Raw genomic sequence first — 27,854 nt, forward strand, 5'->3', positions numbered from 1 at the left:
TATACTCACAGCAAGATCACAGCCTTAACTCAGTAATAGGCTCACATCTTCCACACACTTTGCTGTTGTTTTTTCACTTGTATATTCTACATAGCACAGAAAATTCCCTCATCACATACAAAGCATTTCACTTTAAAGGGGGTGATGTAAGATACTGCAGCAAAACAAGAGGAAAACTACTCAATTTGCTCTCACAGTTAGCTATGGAGAGTAGCTATTCATGAGTGTCTCACTCCTGCAACTTCCTCTGCATCACAAGCAGCATGGCACAGCCTGAACTCCACACAAGTAAATCCCCTTTTCCAGCACCACAAACTCCTTAAAAAAGAAAAGTTGCCCTTGTGTGCACTCCAACTGTGTATGTTCTTCCAAGATTCTCACCAATCTCTGGATAGAGAGGCCAACTGTAGCTGCAATTATTAAAAACGTTAAAAGTATTGTTAATATTCTCAGAAGAATTAGGTCTATAAAAATAAAATCAAAACTATTCTCCATTTACAACCACTTGGCAAAACATAAAAGGAATAAATTCAGCCTAATTTTGTGTTTCTGTCATCATTTGTCCCAAGACTCATTTGCTTTGTTGGCTTCTTAGATTGTCTTGGTGGGATTTGATTTGTTGGTTCACAGTAAGTTGAAAAGATATCAAGATTGTCAAATTCAAAACCAAATAGGAATATGCACAGAAAATCTTAAGAAACTGCAGAGTAAAAATACTATACAAGTATAGATTTAAATGGTATACATAAATAATGCAGTGTAATGGAGCCTTACCAAGGAAAGTTCCCTTTGAAGAAGAACACAGCATTATTCTGTTACCACTTGGACTCCAATTAAATTAACATTTAGAAAACTGCACTTAGTGACTGCCGGGCACTCAATAAAATTAGGCTTTACCAAACAAGCATAATAGCTTTGCCACTATTACATATGTCCTAGGTTACAGAATATAACTTACACATACATGTTTGTATTTCACTATAATATTCAGTAACACCAATATTCAAAGCACCAAGAGAATTCTCCAATAAGTACAGAATCTTTTAAAAATAGCAAGGATTAAATATGGTTTGCCAAACAAGAAGCAGGAAGCAACTCTGAATAGTAAAATGATCAAATGAAGTTCAATGCATTCTACCCTGGGACTATCCAGCTGCTGGGAATGTACAACAGCTTTCCAAGAATCTGTAGAAAATGAAAGTTTGCATCAGCTGCTCTTCAACTGAAAAAGAAACTTGCTGGATCTTACAGACATGAAGATGACTCTCCAGCAGCTGAAATCTTGAGGGAACTATTTAAGTCATACACCTGTTTGGCCTCCTTCTGCTCAGTACAAATCACCAAGCTCTGTCCTTCTGCGTTTACATCCCTGTGAGAAAGCAGCTGCCTGCTGTGTGCTACAATAGGTACATTAGGAACAGGCTCCTGGAGTGAACACCACTGGCAACCCAAACTGCCAGCAGCTGTAAGGATTCTGGCTTCATAGGCTTTGTTTGTGACTTTTTTTGTTGAATTCCTAGCTTCTCAGCCTTCAGAACAACTCTTATTTATATCTTTAATGACCTCCTCAACCACCAAGGACCAATGTGCACAGAGAACAAATTCACAAAAACCTCACTGAGAACAGATGTCATATTTTACACCTACAGGAAGGATATAAATAAATCCAAACAAACAAACAAAAAAGAAATCAAAACTCAAAACAACAACCCCCCCTCATTTTCTTAATTTGGAAAGTAGCAAATCAGACAAAGAAGCATCACAAGGCTAGCAATACAAAAGCAAACTAAGAGCAAGAATACTGACCTGCTTTCCATACCGTCTCCATTTAATGATGTTTTTCATTATTATAATTACCTCTTATATCAAAATTATCAAGCACAAATAGGTGTGAAGAGGCATGAGAGCTTTCGGGGTACCTTCCACTCCTTCCAAGTCTCTGATTCATCAGAGATAGGGAGCAGCAGAGAGGGTCAACACAGGCACATCCATACCCACCAGAAACACGAGTCAGCCCTGGCGCTGAACTGAACACATCCTGGGGCAGCACAGGGAGCTCCCTCCTCCTTTCAAAGGATGGGCATGGGAAAGGGTAACATGCAGCCAACACTCACCTGAAGGAAAGGGGTAGGGATAGAGGATATTTGTCTTACCACCATAAAACTTCTCCCTTTTAATCAGATGACCCCTGAGGTAAACAGAGGGGAGCAAGGTCTGAAAGGAGACAGAAGCAAGTCTCAGATTCACAGAACAGGATATGGATGGTGCTTTTCTTCTTCCCTTCCTTCTCTGAGCAGCCCCCCATTCAGAGCAGTATGTTCTTGGGACACTGTCCTCCATAAAAACCAAACCAATCTTAAACTCATATGCATTTAGGAACATCTCCCTTCAACAAGCTGTGGCAATGCAAACAAAGCCTCATGGAGATACACTTTTACGGTATAAAAAATAAGACAAGTATCCACAGGAATACAAAGGTAGTCAAGGAAAAAAACCATAAGATAGAAATGGCAGTGACAGAGGGTAAACGTTTCTCAAGGCAGCAGGAGACAAAACATCTTAGTACAAAAGGCAACTATGTGGATGGACTAAAGAGGAGAACTTTTAAAAATAAAAAATCAACAGTAGAATAACATAGTTATTATTATCTCAGATAGCATGGAATTAAATCCCAAAAGTAAAATAGAAGAAAATAGTTATCTTTTCTGTTTGTGAGTAAAAGCTTTTCACTGAAACACTTCCATTAACCTCAACAGAAGGGGGTGGGACAACAGGAGAGAAGACTTTAAAACCTAACTGGATATGAAAAGGAAGTGAAGGGACAGGCTGGATTCAGTTTTAGGGAATGAGCAAAAAAAAGACACTGCAAGACACTTGTCCTGGTGAGCCACAATATTTTCTCAGGAAAACTGAAACTCTGAAAAATCTTCACTACATAAATGCTTTTTTCACTCCCACACTTCTAATTACTAGAATACTAAACACCTTTTTGATGTTCTGTTAAACAATCCAATGCTTTTACCACTCAAATAAAAATAAAAAAAAAAAACAGAATAAAAATATGTTTTAATAATAAAAAATAGTAAAAATAACACAGAGGTGGTACCACTTATTTTTTCTCTCAACTGAGAAATTTTAGTAGTGTCACTTGAAAGGAATTGCTTTAACTACACCTGTTCATTACATTTGCCTGTTATCTAGTTCACACATTATACAGCTCCACTTATGCAATGTAAAATGCACTATAAATGCCTAAGGGATAAGAAAACGTTACCTAATAGTGTATTACACTATTACATTTAGGAGAACTCGTTCTCAAATAAATGGTATATTTTTATTTCCAAAATTCAGGTAAGTCTTGCCTGTCACTTCAAACTTACGGACACCCTGAATTTTTTTATCTTTGAACCTGAACACTGTAAGCAGAAAAGTTCTTTTTAGGAACAGAGTGTATTTTAAAAGTTCATTAGAGTATTTTAATTCCAGTGAACTACAAGTAAATATTGAGCAGCCCCACAAAATATCATGCCAAGTGTGAGTGTTCTTTCCCCAGCTGTATTTTTTGATGATGGTGGCACATTCTTCCAAAAGCTTCATAATCTACATCAGATGATATAAAGTTGTCCCAATAGGTATGTGTTTCCTCTTAACAGCTCCTTTCCTGGCAATTAGCTGTGTCTGGGAAACGAGGAGTGTCAGGCTTAAAAAAAAAAAAAAATCCAGTACAAACCATGGTTGAGAGAATGAATAAGTTTTGGAGATCTCGGCATGCTGCAGGTTTCTTTGGGAACATGCAGGAAGAACACCTGGCACACACCAGTTTTCATAAGGAAATTAATGTAGGGGTTTTCTGAGAAAGTAGCTCAGACTGAGAATTGAAGTAATTTTTCTTCCTCAGAAGGAAAAGAGAAATTGCTGACAAAATGCAACACTTTCTCACTGGTTTTTTTTTTTTTTGCTATGAAGCTTGTTGTGCTCTGCAACATACATTATATAGTCATTTTGTTTTGCACAATGTTTAATAGTTTTTCCTTTTCCCATTTAATCCTAGAGTTACAGCAATTCCTTCATTATCTTCTGAATGGGAAAGAATTCCACTTTTGCAATTTATGGGTTTCTTTAATATCTAATAAAGAGTGTCTATGAGAGTCTGTGCTGGAAGAGAGACTATCTGGAACAATATAATTTTCTCTCGTTTTCATTAGTTGAGCAACATTTCCATGTTGCTCAGGAAAATGTTGTAAAAAAGGTAGCAGGCTGGAGGCTGATACAATAATGATCATCACTTTTACAGCCTGTACATAAATTAAAATACACAAATGATTTTGGACCAGAACCAAGAGATACAGGTACATGGCCAGTCAGATCAGATGAACTGTTAAGGTGATACAGGTTTAGGGACATGATGAGATTCCAGACTACCTGAAAAGTGACAGCTGTGAGAATGCCAGAGCTCTCCAAGTCCACTGTGGTAGCTCCAGGAGAAGGAGATTGGCACAGAGGACCACAGGCTTCCCCACTTCCTCCTCACCCATGTGTCCAGGGTCTCTCTCGTGCTCAGGCAGCCTCCCTGAGGAGAGGCAAGCAGCAAGGCACCTGCATCCGGCCTGTGTGCACCCCACAGCCTTAGGGCTCAATACAGGAAAACATTGAAAATCACTTAGTGCAACACTGAAAGGACAGTAACAGAATAAAAAGTGGGAATTTTCTTCCCAATGTTCAGGTATTAAGTAGTTATTATTCCCCCACCCCACAAGGCACACTGTGCAAGACAATTAGCTTCCTGATTGTCAATGATTGTGAACTCTGAGACCATGTATGTCTTAGTGTATTTATATTCATGAATAATATAAATAGGAAATCTTGAAAAAAAAACTATACCTACATAGAAAGAAGGGCATAATATAATTTTTAGAAGCAGAATTGTGTTTTACAAGCTAATATACACTGGCTGAATTACCTTGCAGCTGTCAAGCTAAAATTTCTTCCTCTAAAATACTCCATACTGCACTTCTGTGTAAGTGTAGTGGAGTTAAATTATTCACTGGAAATTGTACTTGTTTCAAATCTAACTTTAGACAAATCTAACTTTATAGACATAAACAGGTACTGAATTCTACAGAGCAAACCCAAATATTGCAATTCATAACTATTTATCAAATAGTTTAAAACAATTGTTCTGTAAGTGCAGCCCAAAGATCACCTGCAGTTTGCAAAGCCTTTGTACACCCAGCTCTCAAAGTGAGCTTTTAATAATTTCATGAAGATAAGTTTCACTGGCCTGCAGATGAATCTTGTGATGTAGCCCATACTATTAATAGTAACCAATATTAATATTGGTTAATACCAAAATTAACAAAATTCCTGTTTTAAGGGGACGGTGCTTGATCCCTGATCTAACCACAGAACTCTTCACCTGCAATGAACACTTGATGGCTGATGTGACCCAGGATACATTGCAAATCACAGGGTAGCACCTTTTGCTGCAAAAATGCTGCTAAAGCAACTTCTCCTTGAAAGGTCCTGATTTGTCAAACATTTGGGGGAAATAAACCTGTCTAGGACCATCCTTATGAAACCATGACAGTTGGACTGTCCAGCTCACAAGTTCTGCACCCTGCTAACTTTTGTAATGGCCTGAAAAATTCATGTGGAGGTGGAAATAACAGTGCATTTGTGGCTAAAATTTCTGCTCCAAACATATTTGGACTAAAACTAAACAAAACTAAAAGCTTCAGATACCTTTTGTGGGAGATCCTAGGAGACTGAATGGAATTCTCCTTTTCTTTCTCAGGAAACTTCCACGGACAAACATCACCTACAAGTCTAATGCTTTCCAATGGTGTTCTCCAATTCCTTGTCATTTTATTGCAATTGCCTGGATTCTGGCATCCTTTCACTAATTGTTAAGTAAAATCAAAATAGTGAAGGAATAAAAAATACCACTCTATATGAGAAGAGTTAAAGGAATCTATCACTGATTGTCACTCAGAAGTACAAAGATTTGCTTGACTGAAACCTAATTTTAGACACTGAAAAACAGTTACATTTTTAAAAACATCAGCTGCAGCTGCACTTGTTATTCCAAGTAGCTCTGCTAAAGTTTTCTCATGGGTCTGTCTATTCACGTTGCATTTCTGGCAAGACTGAAATGGTAGCATTCTCTCAGACACTGCAGCACACCATTTCTGTTCTCCTAGAGTGTCAGCATTACAGACTAAGTAAAAGAAGAGGGGGAGCGGGAAATCCCCACGGTTTTGTGGAGTTGCAGCCTTGGATGGTCCCTCAGATGAACTTGACTGCCCAGGACTCTGGCTGCACGTGGACAGTGCTGGGTCCCTTCTCCAGAGCTTTGTGCTTGAGCACAAACGTACAGGCCTCTAATGCCCCTTATGGAGATACAGAGCATGTACTCAAGTTGCCTGGTCCCTTCACATAATTTCTGGCATTCCAGTGTCCCCCCAACAGCAACTGCAACCTTCTCAAAACCCCAGACTGGGAGCCCTGAAAGTTTTTCTTTCTTTCTATAGAGACTGCACATAGAGATACTTGGAGCGAGACACAAACTGTCCTCAAAGAAGGACCACAAACTGCTTCCTGAAGAGTTGCAGGCAATACAGAGATTACAGAACAACTAAAACCTCCTTACATCTCTCCTGGGAATTCACTATTTCCAAAACTCAGATTTTTGGCAAAATCACATTTGAATCCCAGAACCTGATTTCTAAAGTTCATGTCGTTCTTGATGATATAAAAATGTTACTAAGAAAAAGCCTTTTACTTTTTTGACATTTCAACTCTTTTGTGCTATTTTCAGTGGGTTTAATTCTCTCACAGTGAGTTAATATTGAATTGAATTCAAATCCTTTGAATTACTGTCAACAAATGATTTTTAAATGTTCAGATTTGAAAATATGATTTCCCTACATAATGAACTGTATTCTCTGTTATTCACCTCCTGCCAGAGCCTTCCCACAGATCTGAATCTCAATCTAGCAGAATTCAACAGTCAACCTAATAAAAACCCCCATGGTTATATAATGGATTATTTATCAGCAGCAGTCACCCACTGTTACGTGGTAATACAACAGTTACTTGGTTTTGGCACATGCAAATTGTTGCAGAATCTACTACTAACTACTTAAACACAGTTTAGAAGAGCTGACTTTTAATGTTGTCCTCTTTACAGTAAACAATGTGCAAATGCTATCCTAAATTAATATTCAAGAAATATTAATATTGCTTATAAACAGAGAAAGAGAGATAATACTGAGACCTGCTCAAGACACCACGGGGGCACAAGGCAGAGTGATAAATGGAACTTCAGAACCCCTGGGTTTAATTGATTCACTTGATTACTCTCCCTTGTCTGACAAAAGTATCCTTTTGTTCTTCAATGCACAAATGTCTAGAATCAATCTGGATTTTTCAGAGCTAAACAGTACATAGTTTCAATATTTCTTGTTGAGGTGTTTTTGTGTGCTTCACAGTCACAAGCAAATTCATGTGAAGAAATCCAAATAGAAACATGGCAGAAATTATGTGGTTCCTTTCTTTTCTTTATTCTTAGAAGAAAAGTTCTTATTTTACATTCACAATGGATTAAAAAGGCACGAAGTGCAGTCAAAGCTTAATCCTGTTTAATAATAATAATAATAATAATAATAATAATAATAATAATAATAATAATAATAATAATAAACAGAAGCAGATAAAAGACAGCCCCTCTCTGTTTCACAGGGTATTTGCAGTATTCACATTAGACAGCCAAGGCAGAAGTACTATGGATAGTGACCAGGAAAGAAAGGCAAGGTGAAACAGTTAAGTAGAAGTCACAGATTACTCATCTAACCAGCTAAAGAAAACAATCTATAAATACCAAACAAAAGTCAGATCTAAAAAGCAAAGCTGGAAGATAATGAAGTTACAGTTTTAGGATTGTACCATCATCCTAAATATAGAAACAAAAAGAAAGAAAGCATAAGATGCCTGAAGGAGTGGACAACAGGCAAGTAATCAAAGCTGGCATCACTGGCAGAGCAGAGACAGGAGCTGGCACCTCTCATTTAATAAACCAGATGGAGAAGGATTTTCACCATTTAGCTGTACCCTGGAGGCAATACAAAAGCATTAGTATTTGATGCAACAAGATGGACACAACAAGAGAAACGCGGGTGACTGATTGGATTTGAGGGGGAAAACAAACCAGGAGAAAAGGATTAAAGTAATTGAAATGGTTACACTTCTGAGGCACAAGACATTGCTTCTACAGGGAAGAACCCACTATTACTGTTGGCCATCAACACCAGCCTACATCTAGGAAACAATTCTAAAGGACAGATGTGGAACAATTGGCTCTGACCTCCTAAAAACATAAGTCAAAATTTGTGTGCCATAAACAAGGGTTTTCATCACACAAATAGGTCTAGCTAATCATACTTAAATGTCTGACATACACAGTAGTAAAGATAGCAGCAGGGTGAGACCATCCTATAAGAAGACAGTATCTAATAAAAGAACATAGAAATACCCTACCATATGGACAAGCCACAAGTAAGACTGTGGGAAATGGAAGAAACAGCAGAAAGAAAAGGCCACCTTCCCTCTGGAAAACAGTGTAAGCATTCATGTAAAGAGAAATCACGGTATGTTGGAATAAACCATACACATTTGATCACATGTTTAAGCAAATAAAGCAAAACAAAATGAGGAATTAGCTTTTCCAAATCCTCTGTATGCCTGGGGTGTTGACCAGAGAGATTAACTGTGTTAACAGTTGACTAGCAATCAAATATATTTTAAAATTGGCACCTGTATTTGATTACTTGTTTGTTTTACATAAGTAAAAAGCTATATATCAAAATGAAATTTTATGTTGTATACATGCATATAAATACAGCCAAAGTCCCTGCAAAAACCTCAGCTCACTTTTGGAAATCAGCAGTAAACCTCAAAAAGAGCAGAGGAGTACTTCAGGAGCTTTAGAGCAGATACAACATGTTTCCTAAATAAAACTTCAATATATATAATCTGAAATGGTTTTGCAATATGTAGATATATTTTAGTAACATAATTAAACTAAGAATAATGCCAAACAGATTCAGAAAATGTATCTTGAGTAATATAGGAAGTAGAAACAATACTCAGTGGGAAATAGAAACTGTAAACCCATGAAAATAATGGAAAACGACATGAAAAAATAAAATAGGATAGGCAAGTGAATCTATATAATAGACCTCTATACAAGCTGTTTCAGCATTGTCTGGACTAAAATTTAAAAAGTGAGGTGCTGTGTACCTTGGAAGTAATCCTAGAATACATGAGGAAACAGAGGCTTTAGTCTTTCTTTTCCCTTTTTTTTTGGTTTTTTTTTTTTTTTTTTTTTTTTTTTTTAATGAAAAAAAGAGAATATTAGGCCAGGACACCCCAAACACCCAAATTCTGTAACATTCTGGCACAAACATTCTGGGACTATTTAATCTTTTCCAGTCATCCAGGCCAGGGCCAAATGCTCATGTGCTCTGGATACAAACACTCCAGATAAAGTCCACAGTTACTGCACTTTTGCAGAAGAAACACGGAGAATTACAGGGAAACAAAATAACAGTCCACATACTTCTCAGATCTTATCAGTAGCTGAAAAGAAATACACAGATTGAGGAACACATTGGCACTGTATTAGCTGGATACCTCTCTGTGATCATTATCTGCCTTTGTGTTGTCAGGTTTTCCCTCAATCCTCCATAAATATGGTCACCACAGACTAGTGAGACACTTGTTGGTGTAATCAAGAAAACCGAATATTGTGAGGACTTTAAAACAAACCTGAAGTTGACAGGTCAAGACATTATAATCATGTCAGAGGGTTCTGAACTTACTAACAGGTTTTCATAGGCACCACAACTCATACAGACTCAGAAGAGGCTGGCAGCACTGAAGAAAGATGGAGCTGATTAGGGAGAAACAGGAAATCATGGAAAATTGCTGAAGATCCTGGTGCTCAACCCACAACAAGCACAGCTGTAACTCCTTATAGCCCAGTACCTGAAAGCCAAAACTTGGAAGTTTTATACGCTGAACACCTTTATATACCTGAACCAGTAATGCAAAGGTGGAATAAAACTTTATAACTTCAGAATACTACCAAACCTAATCAGTGGGTGCTCACGGTACTCAAACAAGATCAGAGTTAACTGGGATATGGGTGGCCATCCAGCCCCCAATTAATGTATGACTCATTAATGTTAGGAAAGTCTAGAAGACAAGGAAAAAAACCAATGGAATACTACATTGCTAAAGGTTTGCCTTGGAAAGTTATTGGTGAGGCAGCCAGGATTTCAATAGAGCTGTTATCCTCAGAGCATCTTTCTAGAGAACAGAGTCTATCAAAAGAGATTTTACTAGCCCTTACCTCTACCAAGTTACGGGATACTGCTTGTATGACTAAATGGATTAAACTCTTTACAATTCCTGAACAGGAGGAGTCAAAATTAGGAGGAGGCAGAGAAAGCTCTCATCAGTCTCGTCACAATTTCAGTGACTTTGTAAGAAAACAAATATGGCAGGGGTATGAAATTACACAGAGATTGCAGATGGCACATCAGGCCCTGGATCTACTGGAAACACAAAACAACCAAAACCCAGTAATGCAGTTCAAAGCAAAAAAGAGGAAAAAAGTTTGGTAAAAGCCAAAGAGAGATTGGGACTGAATAAACATCTACAGATTTCTCACTATTATGAAGTTACCTGAAATTAGATTCCTAATTGATGTGCAAATAGCAAGAGCCCATTGCATAACACAATAATCTCCTAAAACATAGGCTCTGTTTCTTCTAACAACTTCTTCTAAGTCTCTTTTTGGCAGCTAGGCTTTGCCCAAAAGGGAGCACAAAGGCTGCACTACAGAATGCAGTCTGGCATGTTGGTCTGAAGGGAACATAGGAAGCAAAGTAAAAATTAACAAATTGTCAGTCAACAAAATTTACAGGCATCCTAGAGGGAATGCAGAGCAAATCCCAAAGCACACCACAAATTCATATCTCTAAGGGCAGCAAGACAACATGCACAGAGCTATAAAACATAACTAGAATCTTTCCACGAGATTCCCAGACACTTATAAAACATGGGCTGCTCTTATTAGACCCCCTTATTAGATCCCTTGTTACAACCCAAATAAGGGTTTTATCCTTCCTTCCTGCTCCCTTAGTAGAACAGGAGAAATACAGCTATATCCCATTGCCACATGACATTGCTTGCAATAAGCGAAAAGTTTGCTGTAAGTGAAATTGCTTGCAGCAAGTGAAAAGTGATCACAAATAATCAGTGGCACTTCCTGATTTCTTCAGTCATGCTACACTACTGTTGCATCTCTACAATCACCACACTGCTTCCTGCTGCCCTTTGTGCAGGCTTTGTGCATTCCCCAAGCCTGTGCAAAGCTTGGAGAATGGGAAGATGCTCCCTACTCAGCATGCCACTGCTTCCCCTCTATGGACAGCAGAACGGGTTGCAAGAAAGATTCCTCAGATGGCAGCAAAACATTGGGTATACTGCTATTCATAGTGGAAGGAAGGGCAGAACAGGAGGGAAAGGAGCCTTCAGGTCACAGGACACAACAGGAAGATACACTTTCAAAGACAAAACATTCATTTTAAGGGCCAGATGCATTAAAACAAGACCAAAACCAAACAACTAAACCAACCCACCAAACAAAAGCCAACCAAAAAGCAAAATAAATACTAGTAAAACTACTGTATCATCCCAGAATTCAGAAAACATGGCAGGGCAAGAGGAGAAAGCTGAATCTGTCACTACTGATGTGAATAAGCCCTTACTTTTCTTGGACATGGAGTTTTAGGGGAAGGAAGATGATCTCCTCAGCAAGCAATTTGCATCTCTGGAACCAACGCAGCAGACTAAGAACTGGAAGACGTGATGTGGTAAAAAGTCTCTGTCAAAGCACCTGAGAGCTAAAAAATGCCACTAATGTACACACATGGTCAGCAAAATTGAGAAGGGCATGACCTCCTAACAAGCCATAAGGAATACAATGGAAAACAATTTATATACAAAAAGGTATCTATGTCTATTCATGATAGGAGAAAATAAATGAAATGAGATTACAGAAAGGGGAAATTAAGATAATGGAAATGCAATGGAAAAGAAATGGTTTTCAAATTCACATATATCCCATGAGATGATGTACTAGCCTTGTGCCATATGTAATGACATGGATCATCAATGCAACCTCAGTCATAAATCTTGAGTTGCACCATGCCATTAATGACTTCAGCTTTCATGCAGACAAAGTTTTTGATTAGAGTTACTGGAGCTTCACAAGCTGGTGGTGTGTTCTGGCCACCTGTAGACTGAAGAAAGAAAGAAAAAGTGAAGGAAAACACTTCAGGTAAGCATAAGATGCTGATAATTTAGTCCAAAAAGAAGAGAACTTGACCAAATATGTGTCTGTGTTAAGAATCTCTAGATTGTGTCAAAGTACCACTTGGTCTATTCTGGCCTTGTAATATGTTCCCTGTTGAATTTCTTGCATTTTGGAGAGATCGCTTGGCAGCATCTAAAAAAACCATAATAACAGGGCTCTTGGCATTTATCCTGAGGATTCTTGGGAACTTCCTTTTTGAGTTCTCAGAAAAACACTCAATTTTCCTTCTTTTTTGAGCCCTTAAAGGAGTTATCATTACAAGATACAGTGTTATGACATTATCTAATCTGTGGTTCTTGAAGAACAGAAGGATTTACTGAAAGTTTTAGATTCATAAGAGTACATTCACTGCAGAATAAATACTGGACCAATAGCTAAAGGACACCTTTTTATTTACAAAATGTACAGCTAGACTTATGGATAGCTTATTACAGTCATACAATTTCAGGAGCCTTACAGTTAAACACTTCACTTTCCCTACCTTCTTTCACTGATTATTTAATGAACAGAACAACTGCTGTGAAAAAGCAAGCCTATGTTAGCAGAAAATAATTTTGTCATCACGATTTCTTCAGCAACACTGCCTGTTGTAGCATGGGACTGGTCATTCAGATTACTGCTCAACTTCAACTATACCTTATAAACTGAGTATTTTCACTGTAAAAAAACATCCATTATGAACTGAGAACACCCATCAGTTTGTTTTACACTACAGTAAGGGCATGTATCATTAATCTAAGCACAGTGAAGTTATTAAAGCAGAAAAAAAAGAGTAAGTACCCAGATTTCTACAAAAGGTCAAATATTATAGATACTGCTGAATTACTACAGGAACGACTAGGTCTGAAAGAACCAACCAGAATGGCTGTGGCAATATTTAGGGCAAATGGGTGTTAACGTCTTCGAAATGGGTCTTAATACATCTACAAAAATCAACCCACCAAGTTTGTTACAGAACCCAGACAACTGTAGGGTAATAGGAGAAATGAGTCCACACAAATCTACTGCAGAGCCCAAACAGTTTGAACTTCTGATGGATCCGCAAAATCCAGACATCCTTCCAAACTTTAGGGGAAAATGACAATACATCTTTTGGGGGGAATGTGTGGTAGGCAGTTGTTTGGGAAGGCTGTACCTTCATCAGCATGGAAAGGAAGAGGGCAAGATGTGGTCGGGAGTTTAGGATAAAAGGAGGCTGTATCCTCTAAAACCTCCAGAGAGACCCCATGGGGGAATGGCCTAATTGACTCTCTCCCTTTATTAGAATAAAGTTGCAGGATTCCTCTGTCTCCTTTATGGACACTGGCATTTCACAGCATGGCTTTTCTGCAAAACCTTCAAAAGAATAGGTTTAGATGTTAGGAACAAATCCTTCACTGTGATGGTGCTGAGGCACTGAAAGAGGTTGCCCAGAGAAGTTGTGGATGCCCCATGCCTGGCAGCGTTCAAGGCCAGGTGGGATGGGGCTTTGGGCAGCTTGGTCTAGTGGAGAGTGTCCCTTACACCAATTACCTATTAATTACAGTTACCTTCTCCTACATAAAAAAACCCCCACTCCTACATACCAATAAAGAGAAGAGAAATAAAAAACTCAAGAGAATCATTTAACACAAGAGGCAGACAGTGCCACGAGACACACTGTGGCACATGGTAACTTTGCAATACCATGTAACCACTGCCACCTCTTCATAGGTCAAGGAAGACATGCTTGCTAATTTTATTTCCTATTCGCTTAGCAATGCTGTTCAAAATGAATGAATCAACTCCTTGAAACTCAACAGCAAATACTTGTCACTGGTGAGTGTCATGAATCCTTGTACAAACACATCAATAAGTTTTCCTGAGTATAATGACACTCATCCCTTCCTGCCCTTATTAAGAACTAGGATGCTTGAGTCCTCAGGTGTCTCATTGCTCCACAGTTATACTACCACATCTCAAAGAAAAATAAACTGTCCCCACGTCGAAGATTCCCTTCACACTTTTTGCCCTGACAAACTGGCAGCCACTTGCCATTTCTGGGACAAGGAACAGCCATCAAGTTACCAGTAAAAGAACAGTGATTTAATTCATGTTGGGATTTCACCAATTCCACTTTGTAAGTAAGCTTTAATAATGAGCCCTAATAAGCCTAGGATGTTAATGGCAGTACCTAGTTTTGACCTATAAATATTACTCATATTGCAAGTTCACCTAGAAATCACACCACAAAGTTGGCTTACATTGCTCCAGCAAATTGAGTAACTAAATAACAATAAGCAATAATAACAATAAGTTGAAAAGGGGTTGAAAAATTTGAAAACCAAGCAAACAATCAAGCAAAGAAATGAAACAAAAACCCCCATCTACCAAACTCGATACAGTTTCAGAAAAATTGTGAAATTACACCTTTCATTTACCTGAAACTGGGATAGGAGAAGTGTGAGAAGGATGCTTTCTTCTAAGGTGTTTCCAGGATATTTTGGAAAACTCCACAATCCCATTATCATTTATTTTTATTATCAGTGAACATGTAAACACAGGCCAAAGAAGTAAAGGCTGTGGTTAACAATGCAGCAGCATACAAATTGCAAGAATGCACGACTTACTTTCACAATATTTAGAAACCTTTTATTATCTTTTTATCTTTCATCTCTCACCCTTCTAACACACTACTCCCTGCAGCAAGGCAGTATATTTTCCACCAGTCAATTAAAAAGGCAAGTGAATCGAACAAAGAGTGCCCCAGACACTGACAGATAAGAAGCACCACATCCAGCACACAGTCCATCCAGCACAGCACACTGCTAGGACAGACAAGGAGACACTCCACTGATGATTAGAGGAAAACACAGGAGAATGCACAGAGATAAGAAAATCCATCCTGCCTACAGCAATACCCACTTGTTAAAAATGAGAGAAACAGATCTAGTCATCACTGAGTAACTGAAGGGAGGGACTGGGCCTGAGTACCTTCTGTATTATAGGAAAAAATACATTACCAAGTCCATTTCATATTAAAACAAACAAACAAACAAAAAACAAACAAACAAACCCTAAGTGAAGGTAAATGAAGAGAGTACAGAAAGTGCACTATAACAAAATGCTTCATGGCAGCATCTACATTTGAAATTAGTTTTGGGAATGTCACCTCTGTTCCCAGTATCAATTAAGGATTCAATACTTCTAAATAAATATACATTTGGGATCTACTTCCATTCAATTTTCAAACAGCTGTAATGCCAGTTCCTTCAGCCTCCACCTCTGTTCCTCACCTCTAATCTTTTCATTCCATACTAAACGCACTTCCATAAATACTGCAGCAAACAGAAGATACAGTAACTTTCAATTGAACAGTTCTGCATTGCACCATAACTCAGCCAGGACACAGATCATCATCTGGTTTTCAAAAAATCAACACATTGCAATATTCTTTGATGATACCAGCTAGGGTTATTTCAAAACCATAGTTTTTTGGTAAAACTGTTTCTGAAACGCATTCCACTATCTGTTCATTATTATGAGCTTTATTAGAAAATTCCAAGTATTAGAAAATATATTATAAACATCACATTTGCTGGACACCAAGAAATACATTAGTAATAGTTTGGATAGTATCTGAATTCAAGTTCTTCACATTTCAGAAAGCATTTTTAAAAGGTAACTTTGACTTCTTTAGGGGAACGTGGAGCACTCTCATGGTTCAACTCCACCTGGCAACTAAGTACCATGCAGCTGCTTGCTCATTATTTCCCTGCGTGTGATGGGAAGAAGATTCAGAAAAAGAAATACAAAAACTCATGGGTTGAGGACTGTTGAGAACTGTTAAACAGTTTGGAAATAGTCAGAGTAAAATATTATAATAAAAAATATCATTTTAATGACCAAAAAACCCCTAACAACATCATATAAGTAAATCCAAGAAGAACAAGTGATGCACAATCCAATTGATCACCACCCTCTGACTGATGCCCAGCCTGCTCCAAAGAAGGGGTTGGCCCCTTCCAGCCAAGCTCCCCTCCTCCCCCACCCAGTTTTCATACTGAACACAACATCCTGTGGTATGGAATATCCCTTTGGTCAGTGTAGGTCAGTTGTCCTGGCTGTGCTCTCTCCCAGCTCCTCATTCACAGAGCATGAGACACTGGAAATCCTTGACTTAGGGTAAGCACTGCTTAGCAACAACCAAAACATCAGTGTGTTATCACTGTTATTCTAATGCTGAATCAAACCAGAGCACTGTATCAGCTGCTAAGAAGAAAATGAACTCTATCCCAGCTGAAACCAAGACAAGCATATAAAAATGCTACCAAGCAGCTACAGGGGCTGCAGAGCTGTTCTCTGCATGTGTTCCAATAGAGTTAGTTGGCTTTACTGACTTTTCTGACTCTCTGAAGCATTACAAATGGAGAAGCTTGCACACTTCTCATATTGCTGACTTGTGACCACTCATGCTCTCTCTGAAGAAGTGGATTCATGCATGCCTCCAAATGCCCCCACAAGTCACCTCTCAGTCCCAGCCTCAAAAAAGATCCAAAGCTATATCATGCTTTTCACAAATCGGTCCAGACTTCTTTAGAAAGAAAATCTAGGAGCAGAGATCAAAAAGAAGCCATGGTGTTGCCTAAACAGAACACAAGTCCAGATTATGTTGTGGCACATATCCAGGGACAGGTTAACTACTGCCAATGACTCCTCTGTGGGTAAAGAGTTACTGGGCAGGCAACTAGGGGGAGGAATAAAGGATCTGTATTGCTCTAAATATGTACTTGCCAAAATATAGCACCTCTTGTATAAACTGTGTATCTTTCATATTTTCTTATGTAAATTATTTTATTAACAGAGCTCTACAGTTCAAGCACTCAAGCTTTGTGTGTGGCATCAGTGATGCACTGCCAGTCCTGCTCAGGCTGCAGCTCAGGTGTGGGCAGGTGGATGGACCTGCCCTGATCCAGTCCTCAGTCCAGCTCTGCTGCCTGGGCCTGCCTGACCAGAGCTCCCATCACAGCCAGCAGGCTCCTACACAAAGATCACTGCAGGCATTAAGGTCACCAATAACAGTGTAAGATTTTAGAAATACTGGGTTAAAGGACAGTGTGCATCTGTCAGCATTCCACTATATGGCTGAACCCTTCTCCATTTCCTCTCTACTCCTCAACTAGTCTTTTTCACAATAGATAAGCATTTTAAGTGTAAGCTTTCAGACTTGGAAAAAACTCCCAGATAAAAAAGGAATTCTGTTACCAACCAGAAAACTAAAATATATAATTTCAGTAACATAACACTACAGTGTTAAACAAATAATGTACTAAGAAATTGAAAACTATTTACATTTTTGAAAAATTCATTATTTCCACATACCTTACTTAAAAAGCAGTGTGAGAATTACAAACCTTGCTGCTAAAGAGTTCTAAATAATTATGTTCAAAGCAGACTACTCCTTTATCTAGTACAAGTCAGCCTTATGCTAGGAAAATTAACAATACATTGAAAACTGTACATGTACATTGTAGTCAAAAACACAGAAAGACCAGTTCATATATCACTGACAGGCTGTTGTCACCAAACACATTTGGTTTTGGTTCTTCTCAGAATATTTATGGCAGCCTTGAGAATGCAGAAAGTTCTTTAAAACAAATATTATACAAAACTTGGATCTAGAACAAAAAAAAAAAGAAAACATTCTGAAAGAATGACAAAGCACAGGGGAAAAGAACTGTTGTGAAGCCAATAGTTTCAAAACCAAACACCCACTCATAACTGGCATGGTTTAAGTCACAGAGAACAAAAATTCCTGCCCAGAAATGACATGTCAGCTAACATTGAAATGTGAGTTGCAGGAAACAAAGAGAAAAATGCTTACCTGTGAATAGAAAAAGAAGCAATAGACCTGATGAGGGATGCCACTGCTCCAACTTTAGCAGCTTCCACTGCTCCCTGTAACCTGTATTGCACAGTCTCACCATAACTGATGAAAGGTTGGTTGTAGACGACAATCTTCCCCTTGGCCTCCTGAGCTCGTTTGCGCAGTTCATCAAATGAGGCTACAACTATGACTTCTGCTGTAATTCCTGAAAGAAAGTATTACAGTGGTTTTAGCAATGCTTTCCTATAGCTCTCCTATGGCCACTTCTAGCAGACAGAAAAGCATGGACTGTGCAGCACTCAGGAAATCAGCGTTAGGTTTTATTCCTGAGGAAAGAAGATGATGTGAAATGCCACATCAGGGATCAGTACCAAACAGATGAGCTAGAACCCTGTGAACCATGCTATCAGGCTGGAATTAAGACACAACCTGAAGGGCAAGAAGGATACATGGGGGGAATTTTGCTCTCTGCAACAGCTTTAATGTCTTACTGTAATCATTTGTAGTACCAAAACATTTGCAAAAGCTACCTATGGGAACAATTAAAAAAAGATAGTAATCTTTTCATGGAAATGTTTTGATATGTTGCTAAATCAACATTAGCTTAACATAAGACAGCTGGAAGCCCATCTTTTTAGACTGTAACTCCTATAAAATTATTTAATTAATAAATTAAATTAAATTAAAGCTCTGCAGTGTCAACAAATTTTGCAATGTGCTTAATAAAAAAAATAATAATATCATCTTCATATTTAAATCAGGAGAATATAACAGTTCTATTGGATCTCCTTTGGGGAGTTTTTCTAGGAATCCACACTTCCCAGTTCATGATACAGAAAACACAGGCAGGTTCCTGTGCAGGACAATTCGCACACATTAAGTTAGATCCCACCCCAATCTTTGTTTTTAATAGTTGGAATAGTTTTAAACTGCTGTATTATCTTACTTGAAAAAACAAAGAATGTTACATATAAGCCAGAGATTCCTTCTCACTTTTAAGGACATTAATTGAGAAACTATATTTCACAGCATTTGAGAAGTAATTCATTAAAATGACCACAATGCTGAAAATTCAATTTTGTTGATTGGTTACAGAGATAAGTAGAGACTGCTTAACAACACGGGCTGGTACTTTGCTTCTAAATATAGAAGAAGTAATGGATGTCTGAAATTTTTGTGTTGTACATTTCACCCAATAGTCACAAAATACATAAATGAAAGCTGAAACTAATAACAAATCCTCTAGCAAGTATTTGTCAGAATGAAGTGAAATTATCATGCTTTTAAGAACAAAATTATTCTCCTTTTTTTTCCAGTTGGTTGGTTGTTGATTTTTTGTGTGTGAAATAAGAATTATTTAGAGGATTTCAAAGACTTGTATTTAAAGCCACTATAAACAAGAAAAACTCTTAGAAAAATAGGAAGGTAATTTCTCCCAGCATCAGTGTGTCCAGGCTCACGGCTTCTTTAAGATGAAATTACACTTCAAAATCTTAAAGAAACCGTTCCAGAAGTTTGGTTTCATTAGAATGTACCACTAAGAGTAGGACAGACATTTACTGCTACAACAAAAGTGAGTTTCAGCTACAAAAATAGCCTAGTGTGAGAGGGATCAAAATTTTAACTACTCAGATTCTTACCTTAACCTGTCAATGTTTTAGAAAGGCAAACCAAAGAATCACCTTCACATAATACTAGCTGCTGTTGGCAGGCAGGTGAGCATACTAGCAGACTCCAACTGCTTGTAATTAATGGCAGGTTCAGCCACCTAGCTAAGGAATCTCCCAGCAACAGGATAATTTTGGGTAGGAAACCATGCAACTGGAAATAAAGCCAGATATCTGCAAAATTTCATTTTCCACGAGAGAAGTTGTGGTTGATACTGCAATCCCTATTTCATTTTATCTCTCCCCAGTGCTCCACTTGGATCGTGCATCAGGCACTGGAAGGACACGTCTTGGTGACTGTTAAGGGAAACAAGGAGTGTAACTCTTCAGGGCATTACTGCATACAAGAACAAACACCAGCTCTGCAAAGCTTTTTAGGAAAGCTAAACACAGCTAGTAAGTATGATTCCTAAGAAATAGGAATCATAATAATAATAATTCCTAAGAATTAGGAATTATATAATTCCTAATTTTAATTCCTAAGAAATATGATGGTGAAATGAATTTATGGCCCTTCCTAGATGACAGGCATCAGGAGTTTGTACAGTGAGAATTACTGGAAATTTGTGCTAAGGGAAAGAACACAGAGTTGCAAATCCTAGCTCAGTATCTCTACCCTCAAATATCCCCAAAGAAGCTAAATAAAGCCATCCTTTGATAAAATGAAGAAAACAAATGTTCTTTCTGCAAGTTTTACCATGTATACCAGCATGGTATACATAGAACATGAATAACACTACTTCCCATAACAATGTAAAACTTCACGCTTGTGTAGCTTCTGACTAATTCAATTACTCATTTGCATTTTAGTGCCATTTTATACCATCTCAGATTCTTTGACTGAAGTTACAAGAGCAATGTTTATCTTAAACAAATATGTGGACATACATACATAAATCACCCTTAAACCTTTTGTGCAAAAGGAGAAATAAAACAAAAATCCCAACAGTTTACCTGTTTAAGGAGAATGAGTTATTTCCTTTAGAAACTGGAAATGTTTCACCTTACTGAGCCTTTAAGCAAACTAGAAATCTACCCTAACATCTCCTACCAATTCAGTGCCTCATGGCTCTGCTTCCCATGGTACTGTCTCTTACACATATCATTACATTATTGGCTGTGTGTTATCGAACAGAATTTTTCAGAAACCCCATGTAAGGAGGGAGACAGACTTCCTGCTTACTTAAGCAAGATATAAAGATTATTAAACACACAGTCCAAGAGATGAATACAGAGTATTTGGGGAATTAGCAAAGTAAAGGGCATGAATCATAGAAAGCAGAATTTCAAACATGACCAACTTGGCTAAGTGAGTAAAGCTGAAGACTATTCATTTGATCTCATCACATGAAACATATTGTTGGGTTGGGTGAGTGAACAATAAATCTAGGTAGTACTATGGCTTCCCTCTCATTTCTCATATTAAACAGAAAATTGTATGCTATTCTTTCTGAGAATTAAGGTATAGGAAGGGTATTAATGGTGGGAACAAGCAGGCAATTTTCACTTATCAACAAAATTTTATTTTACAAAGTCCTCTGTACACTGAAATGTGTGTTTCTATTTCAAAACTTGAATATGTCACAACTTTTGAGGAACATACTGCTAGTTGAAATAATAGTACGGTACGCATTAGCAATCTAAAATCTGTCACAGGCAGGATGAACACAAGACTGATTGTGTATATATATAAATTTATATATATATATATTTATATATATATATATATTTTTTTTTATATACACATGCACACACACATATATATAAAAGCATCCATAAATCAGCTGTGTGTAATACTGCTGTATAGAAGAAGTCTGATTCCTGGCATCAACAATTCTGTCTGGAGAGTCACCTCCTCACAGCTGTTCACCTCCCAGCAGTGAAGGAGTAGATTAGTTCAAAGGGGATTCCTCACAAGATAACTTCTCCCCAAGATGAACTGCAGACAATACTTAAGTCATTTCAGTATCTAGAGATGTGCATCTGTCTGTGTTAGTAACAGGTTTCAGTGAAGAGAAAGAAAAAAAGGAAAAAGAAAAACCCTATGATCAGATTTTTAGAAACTGGTGGATCTTCATTAAAACATCAATGAAATTTCATACAGAATACATTTTTACTTATCCCAGAAACACTCCATCCACAAGCACAAAGAAATTCAATCAAGTTAGTTATAATCTATTATTATATTAAAAGGATTTATATTTAGTAAACCCAGAAAGAAATATTACTTGCATACTGTTTAATCTTATTAGATACCAATTTCCTCATTACTTAACTATGGCCTTACTCTCTTCTTTTTTTCCCCCAGTCTCATTTTTGTCATTCAGGTAATAAAATCAGTACCTTGGAGATCCAGTTACAAAGCCAAATGCAGTCATCATTAATTTGACAATAAATTCTTTTCAATAGCAGCAAGCAAACAACTCATTCCTATGGACCTCCTAAACTTCATTTACTTCACACTAAAGTAAAAATTATGATTTCTTCTACAAATCACAGTATGGAACAGTGATGCTATTGACCCACATGCACTAAAGTTACCACTGTCAAATAAATAAACTGATAGGCAAGGCAATTTTTGCTGAAAACAACTAAAATACAGTAATTCTAAGCCTAGACAAGACAAATCTAGAAAAGAAGTATCAACACAAAAAGTCAACAACACATCTAATTGTTCTGACAACAGTGGAAATTCTGAAACTGGAGGAGATGTATCTGAAACATGTCCTGACCTCTGTAGCCATGAGAGCAAAGAGGAGACAGGATGTAACCTCCCCATTCATCAGAACCAGGCATCAGGATATCAGGACAGGAAATCAAGACAGCTCACATGGTAGAGCAGGGGCAACAACACACCACAGCCACAGTGCCTGACTCCCACGTGGTGATTGCAGCCCTGCCTCACACACCAGCCACTCTCACACCTCATCTCCTGCAACATCCCAGATTTCTCTGTTTCTACTTCAGCGCTGCCCACAAAGCTAATTTAGCCCAGAGCTACTTCATCAGGTGTACTGTGTTCTATGCTGACCCTGGACACATGCAATCAGTAGCCCCAAGCTTTTCTTACCTTAGTCTGGCTATTCCCATTGTCCTTCAGACTTGAGCATCTCTCCAGATTAAAAGTAACATGCCCCTGCTTCTTTCAGACACAGCCCACAAGCACTGTCTGGTGCCCATTTGCAAGGTAGCTTCTTTCACAGAGCCTAGAATTTTTTTGCATGGGTCATATGATACAAAGCTAAGTAGGTAGGTAGGTAGGTAGGTAGGTAGGTAGGTAGGTAGGTATGTCTGGAGATAAGGCAGTTGTTGGGACAGGTCAAAGGAAAGAAGGTCATGGGGAGTGGAGGGGAAATGCAAATACATGCTTCAAAGCTAAGTAAGATTAGGGACCTGGCATTAAATCCTTTTTTAAGTTCAACATCCTCTAAAATCAGCTCAGAAAACATTTTCCTCCTCATCTTCTCGCATACCACTCTTAAAAACATATTGCTTCCCAAAAACTCTCCAGGAATTCATTCAGCTTTCCTGCAATGCTCCACAAACTTCAACTAGATTTTTAGAAAAACCAACTCAAATTCTTTGTTTCTAATGACCTCATCCAATTAAGGTTTTGTGTCAGGCTGAAGCAAATGAAAGATTAATATCATCACTTCTTTTTTTCCCCCCCCTCAAAAATTATTAGCATATAATGAAAATCTGAAATATTCTAACACCTAGAAACACATTTGCTCTGTCCACACATATAAATATATACTAATATAATAATTATTATATGAAGAAAATACTAAATACTTTAAGGGAACTGTAGAATGAAGAAGAGGGTTTTATCAGGAAGAAGAATTTTGTAAAATATGAACAATACTTCTAGAAAATGTGACCTTCCTACTCTGTGGAACAGCAAAGAGAAATACTTCATGAAAATAAAATTACACAAGACAGTTATAAAAAAGGATATGAGGCTATTCAGCTCTGATGTTTTGCACAGAAACTAAACATATGGTACCATTCCTTAAGAACACAGAGAAAAATATACACCATATAATAGTTAGGTTTTTTTACAAATATGACTTAAAATTTCCAGCAAGTACTGGATCTCTTTAGAACAGTTTGGTTTCAATGACATGTAGCTTACTGCACAGCACAAATCCTAGGAGGAAATGGGTTTGTCCCCATCCCCAGCACAAAGCCTTGGATGCCAAAAGAGTGGGGCAACAGGTTAGGTGCTCCCAGGAGCAGCCCTGGACAGAGCACAGGCTTGCTATGCCATGTGTAAGGAGAATCAGACACCCAAAACTAAGATTCACAAAAATCAGTTCCTGAGGACACAGGTGCTCATGGCAGGAAGAGCTGAGGACAACAATTTTCTCCTCAGTGAGCCAAAGGTGCCCGTCATTGCTGGCTATCCCTTGGGATGAAGGTAATGTGGCCATCCAGCTGCGTCTGCATACCCCACACATGTAGAAAATCATAATCACATCCTGCCCTCAATAGCTTCAGTCTGGCCTTAACACCCTTGAGGTAACCACCCTCAATTCAGTGACACTGCAAAAAGACAAGACCAGAAAATTCACTTGTTTACCATTGGCAATCCACACAGTTCACCTGAACATTGGTTAAAGTAGCAACTGGAACCCATGTTCTCTCCAGACAGCATGTCCATCTCAAAGCCATGCAGATACTTCTACCCTCTAAATCTTTGAAATGCTACTGCACTAACTTCTAGCCCAGATGCTGGGCCACTGAACACCACACTGTCTGATGTCCTTTACAAATGTCACCTTCTACATTCCATGAAAAACAGAAGCATAATTACCACAGTACAAGCAGTGCTACTCTAAGTAATAATAAACAATTCAGGCATGCAATACTGAGGCTCATGGTCTCAAGATGTCCATCAATAGCTCCTCACACATGAAAGAAGAGGAATCCAGTGAAGACAGGAGGGCTTTGCTGTGCACTGTGCTCTCATGTCTGCGACTCTCTCCAACCCCTGTTCTCAGCACTGAACCCCTCATCTAAGGGGTACCCAAGTCCCTTCAGAAGCATCTCTTCCAAGAGATCAGTGGTCATCCAAAATGCTGGCAACCTAAGGGTAAATCCTCTGATACACATTAAAAATATCTTTTTTTATTGGCCTTTTGTTTATCTAGCTGAATTCCCTAATCCACTTAACCACTGAGATAAAGAAGAGGATGGTCAACACTGGGGACAAAATGCATCAATGAGGACAGGAGCTGGACCACCTCTTTCAGCAGCATTCCTGATATAATAAAATGGTGGACCGACAGCAACAGCCCACACCAACAACTTCAAGACAACATGCATTATCCCCATTTTATACAGAACAGGCTGGAATTGCTTTCATATTATGTAATTGCAAAGCTCCTATCACCTATAAGAGCACAGCTGGAGCAAATGTTGACAGTTAAACAAAAAAAAAAAAATCCCTTGAACACAAAAAATAGGAAAAAAGTCTGCCAATGGATCATTTTCATATTTTTATTATTTCAGTTTTGCTGCAACCAACAGTATATAAAAACACAGAGACTGTTCCTTTTTTTTGAGGAGACATTTCAGGGCAGGCTGCTCTGAAGTTGGTTCTGCTTGTCAGTATTTCTTTAAAATTAAAGGGCATGGTCACCCATCAGGTTAAAAAAAGTGCATTTTAAAACACATGCAAAAAAATGAACTCTTTGATACTTTATGGTCAAACATCTGCTAAACTACCACTTTCCTTCAATTATGGGATTCTCAAAGCAACAATTATATTTGGGGGATATAATCAGTACCACCAGAAATCAACACAGTCTCTCTCTATATATATATATCTATGTTTTGCCAATGTTGAAACACTGAAAATGAGACAATTGACTATGACTATGTTAAACCTCCAGTTTTCCAGCTCCCAAAACCAAGCACTTTCTATCATTCAGTCCTGTTTGCTACCTAGGAATCCATTTCTTCAAGGTGATGACTATTTTCAGCCCCTGCTGATTTCTGGAAATCCAGGTCACTCTCTTTTATGTTTCTTCTCTCCCTGTCACTAAAGCGGGCAGTGAAGTGACTCCCTCCTTGTAAAGAGATCAAAGGAAGTGAAAACTTTCTCTTTGACCCAACACCTTCAAATCTTGGAACACACTTGGACTCGGAGAATGTTGGAGGTTTTTCCTCTTCAATAGAAAAATCTAACCTTTTCTGTACTCTCCTTTTTTGCTGTGTAAATCAGATGGAATCTGGGAATTTGACATCCTGGCATATTTCCCAGTCATGAAGAAGAAAGTAGGATTTTATCCACAAGATCACAAGGTACTGAAAAGCCTCCTGCACATCATCCAACTGTTCTGTATCTGAGCCAAAGTGGGCAAATCTCATAAAATTGAATAAATGAGAAAAGCTCTGTGCACATCCCAGTAGGGTTTCAATGCCATAGGCATGAGTTAGAAGACCTGCAGGAAGAGACACTCCTGGTATCCTGGAGTCAATAGACTGGCTTGGACTTCAAAGCTAAAAATACTGCTACTATTTAGGGCTTCCTGTTCCTGCCCTGAAGCATTGCAGATTTTTTCTACACTTCCATGGTGTATGCTGAAATGGAAAGTAACCAACATCAGCATGTGCTCTAGCCATTGGGTTCCTCTTAGAAAACACTGGTTTGAATTTCCATGGACAGAAGAGAAATTAAACCCTGCATTTCCAACATCCAAAGCCAGGTGTCCTGGTTTAGGGCAAATTTGGGGGGAAACCTCTGAATGGGGTCTCTCTAGAAAGCAAATTCAAGTGGGCCCTCCCCCAACTGGTTCAGGAAAATATTTCCTTGGAGAAAAGTGGAAGATACTGTTTATTTAACAAGCAAAGTATTTACAAGCATTAAAAATTAATAATATTAAACAATAAAACCTCTCACTGTTCTGAAGAGATCGCAAATTGAGAAAAGTCGTTGTCATGGGACTTGACTCAGCTTGCTCAGTCTCTTATCAGTCCCTCCTGCACTGGAGAATGCTGTGTCCCAACCCCTGATGGGCCACAGGTGTGAGCTCCCAGTGTTTTTCTGGGTTTTCAGTCCAGAGCAGGTTTCAACAGTTTCAGGAAAAAGAAAAAACACAGTCCAGGGAACTTCTCTGCCTCAGCTAGCTAAAAAAAAAAACCTAACTAAAAAGCAAAGAAGAGCTCTCACATTGTCTGTCCACGCTGCAGACAACAGTCCAGGAGCAGGAATGCAGAGGAGTGAGTGCAGTTACTGAAAACAAACTGTGCTCTTCTTTTCCCCCTTCTCACTCTCAGAACCAGTCTTAAAGGTGCAGAACTCAATATCCAGCACAAACAGAACACACAACTGGGGATACAGCATCATAAAGCAACCCCAAGGACACCAGGTTTCTAACTGCCCTTAGGCTACTGCTGTGGTAATGAAGAGCCCTCCTGAGCACCTGCTTGGGGTGCTGAGCTTCAGGAGGGGCTCTGAGAGAACCAAAGGACACCAAGTCCAGCACCAAGTTTTAAGCTTCTGCCAATGTCTCCTATTTTCTTAGCTTCTTGGGCCACAAGCCTGGGGCCAAATCATGGGAAGAGAGGAATACAGGACATAACTGAAAAGATGAAAAAGCAAGAAATGGTCTCCTGTACCTCCTGCTGGGATGGGGGAGTTAGCCCCTCTAATTTTAACCCCATTCAGAGACCTTAAAAGACAAGAAGTCCAACTCTGTCTCACAGGCATCAGTAGTGTCAAGGAAGGGATCTGTTTGGGCTGTACTGAGACAGTGGTTTGGAAACTGAGGGGTCTGGAACACATCCTGACAGGAACACTGACTTAAAACAAGTAGTAACTATCAAGCTAACAGCAAACAACTTCAGCAATCATCTGCACATTCCATTTTAGAGGCAAAGAATCATCACAGAG

The 27,854-nt window shown here is 38.5% G+C and overlaps 1 protein-coding gene across 2 annotated transcripts in view; it reads right to left on the minus strand.

The window, feature by feature from the left end:
- CPQ (carboxypeptidase Q) overlaps window positions 1–27,854 on the minus strand; it is a 148,523-nt gene that overhangs the window by 99,608 nt on the left and 21,061 nt on the right. For both annotated transcript variants that reach the window (XR_012583124.1, XM_005479483.4), the window contains exon 3: window positions 18,285–18,492. Coding sequence is in view for 1 of the 2 variants with exons in the window: in XM_005479483.4 (XP_005479540.2) it covers window positions 18,285–18,492 (208 nt within the window). In the remaining variant the exon portion in view is untranslated. The remainder of the gene's footprint in view (window positions 1–18,284; window positions 18,493–27,854) is intronic.

The sequence above is a fragment of the Zonotrichia albicollis genome, chromosome 1 (genome assembly GCF_047830755.1).
Source record: "Zonotrichia albicollis isolate bZonAlb1 chromosome 1, bZonAlb1.hap1, whole genome shotgun sequence".
In the NCBI taxonomy this organism is placed as follows: domain Eukaryota; kingdom Metazoa; phylum Chordata; class Aves; order Passeriformes; family Passerellidae; genus Zonotrichia; species Zonotrichia albicollis.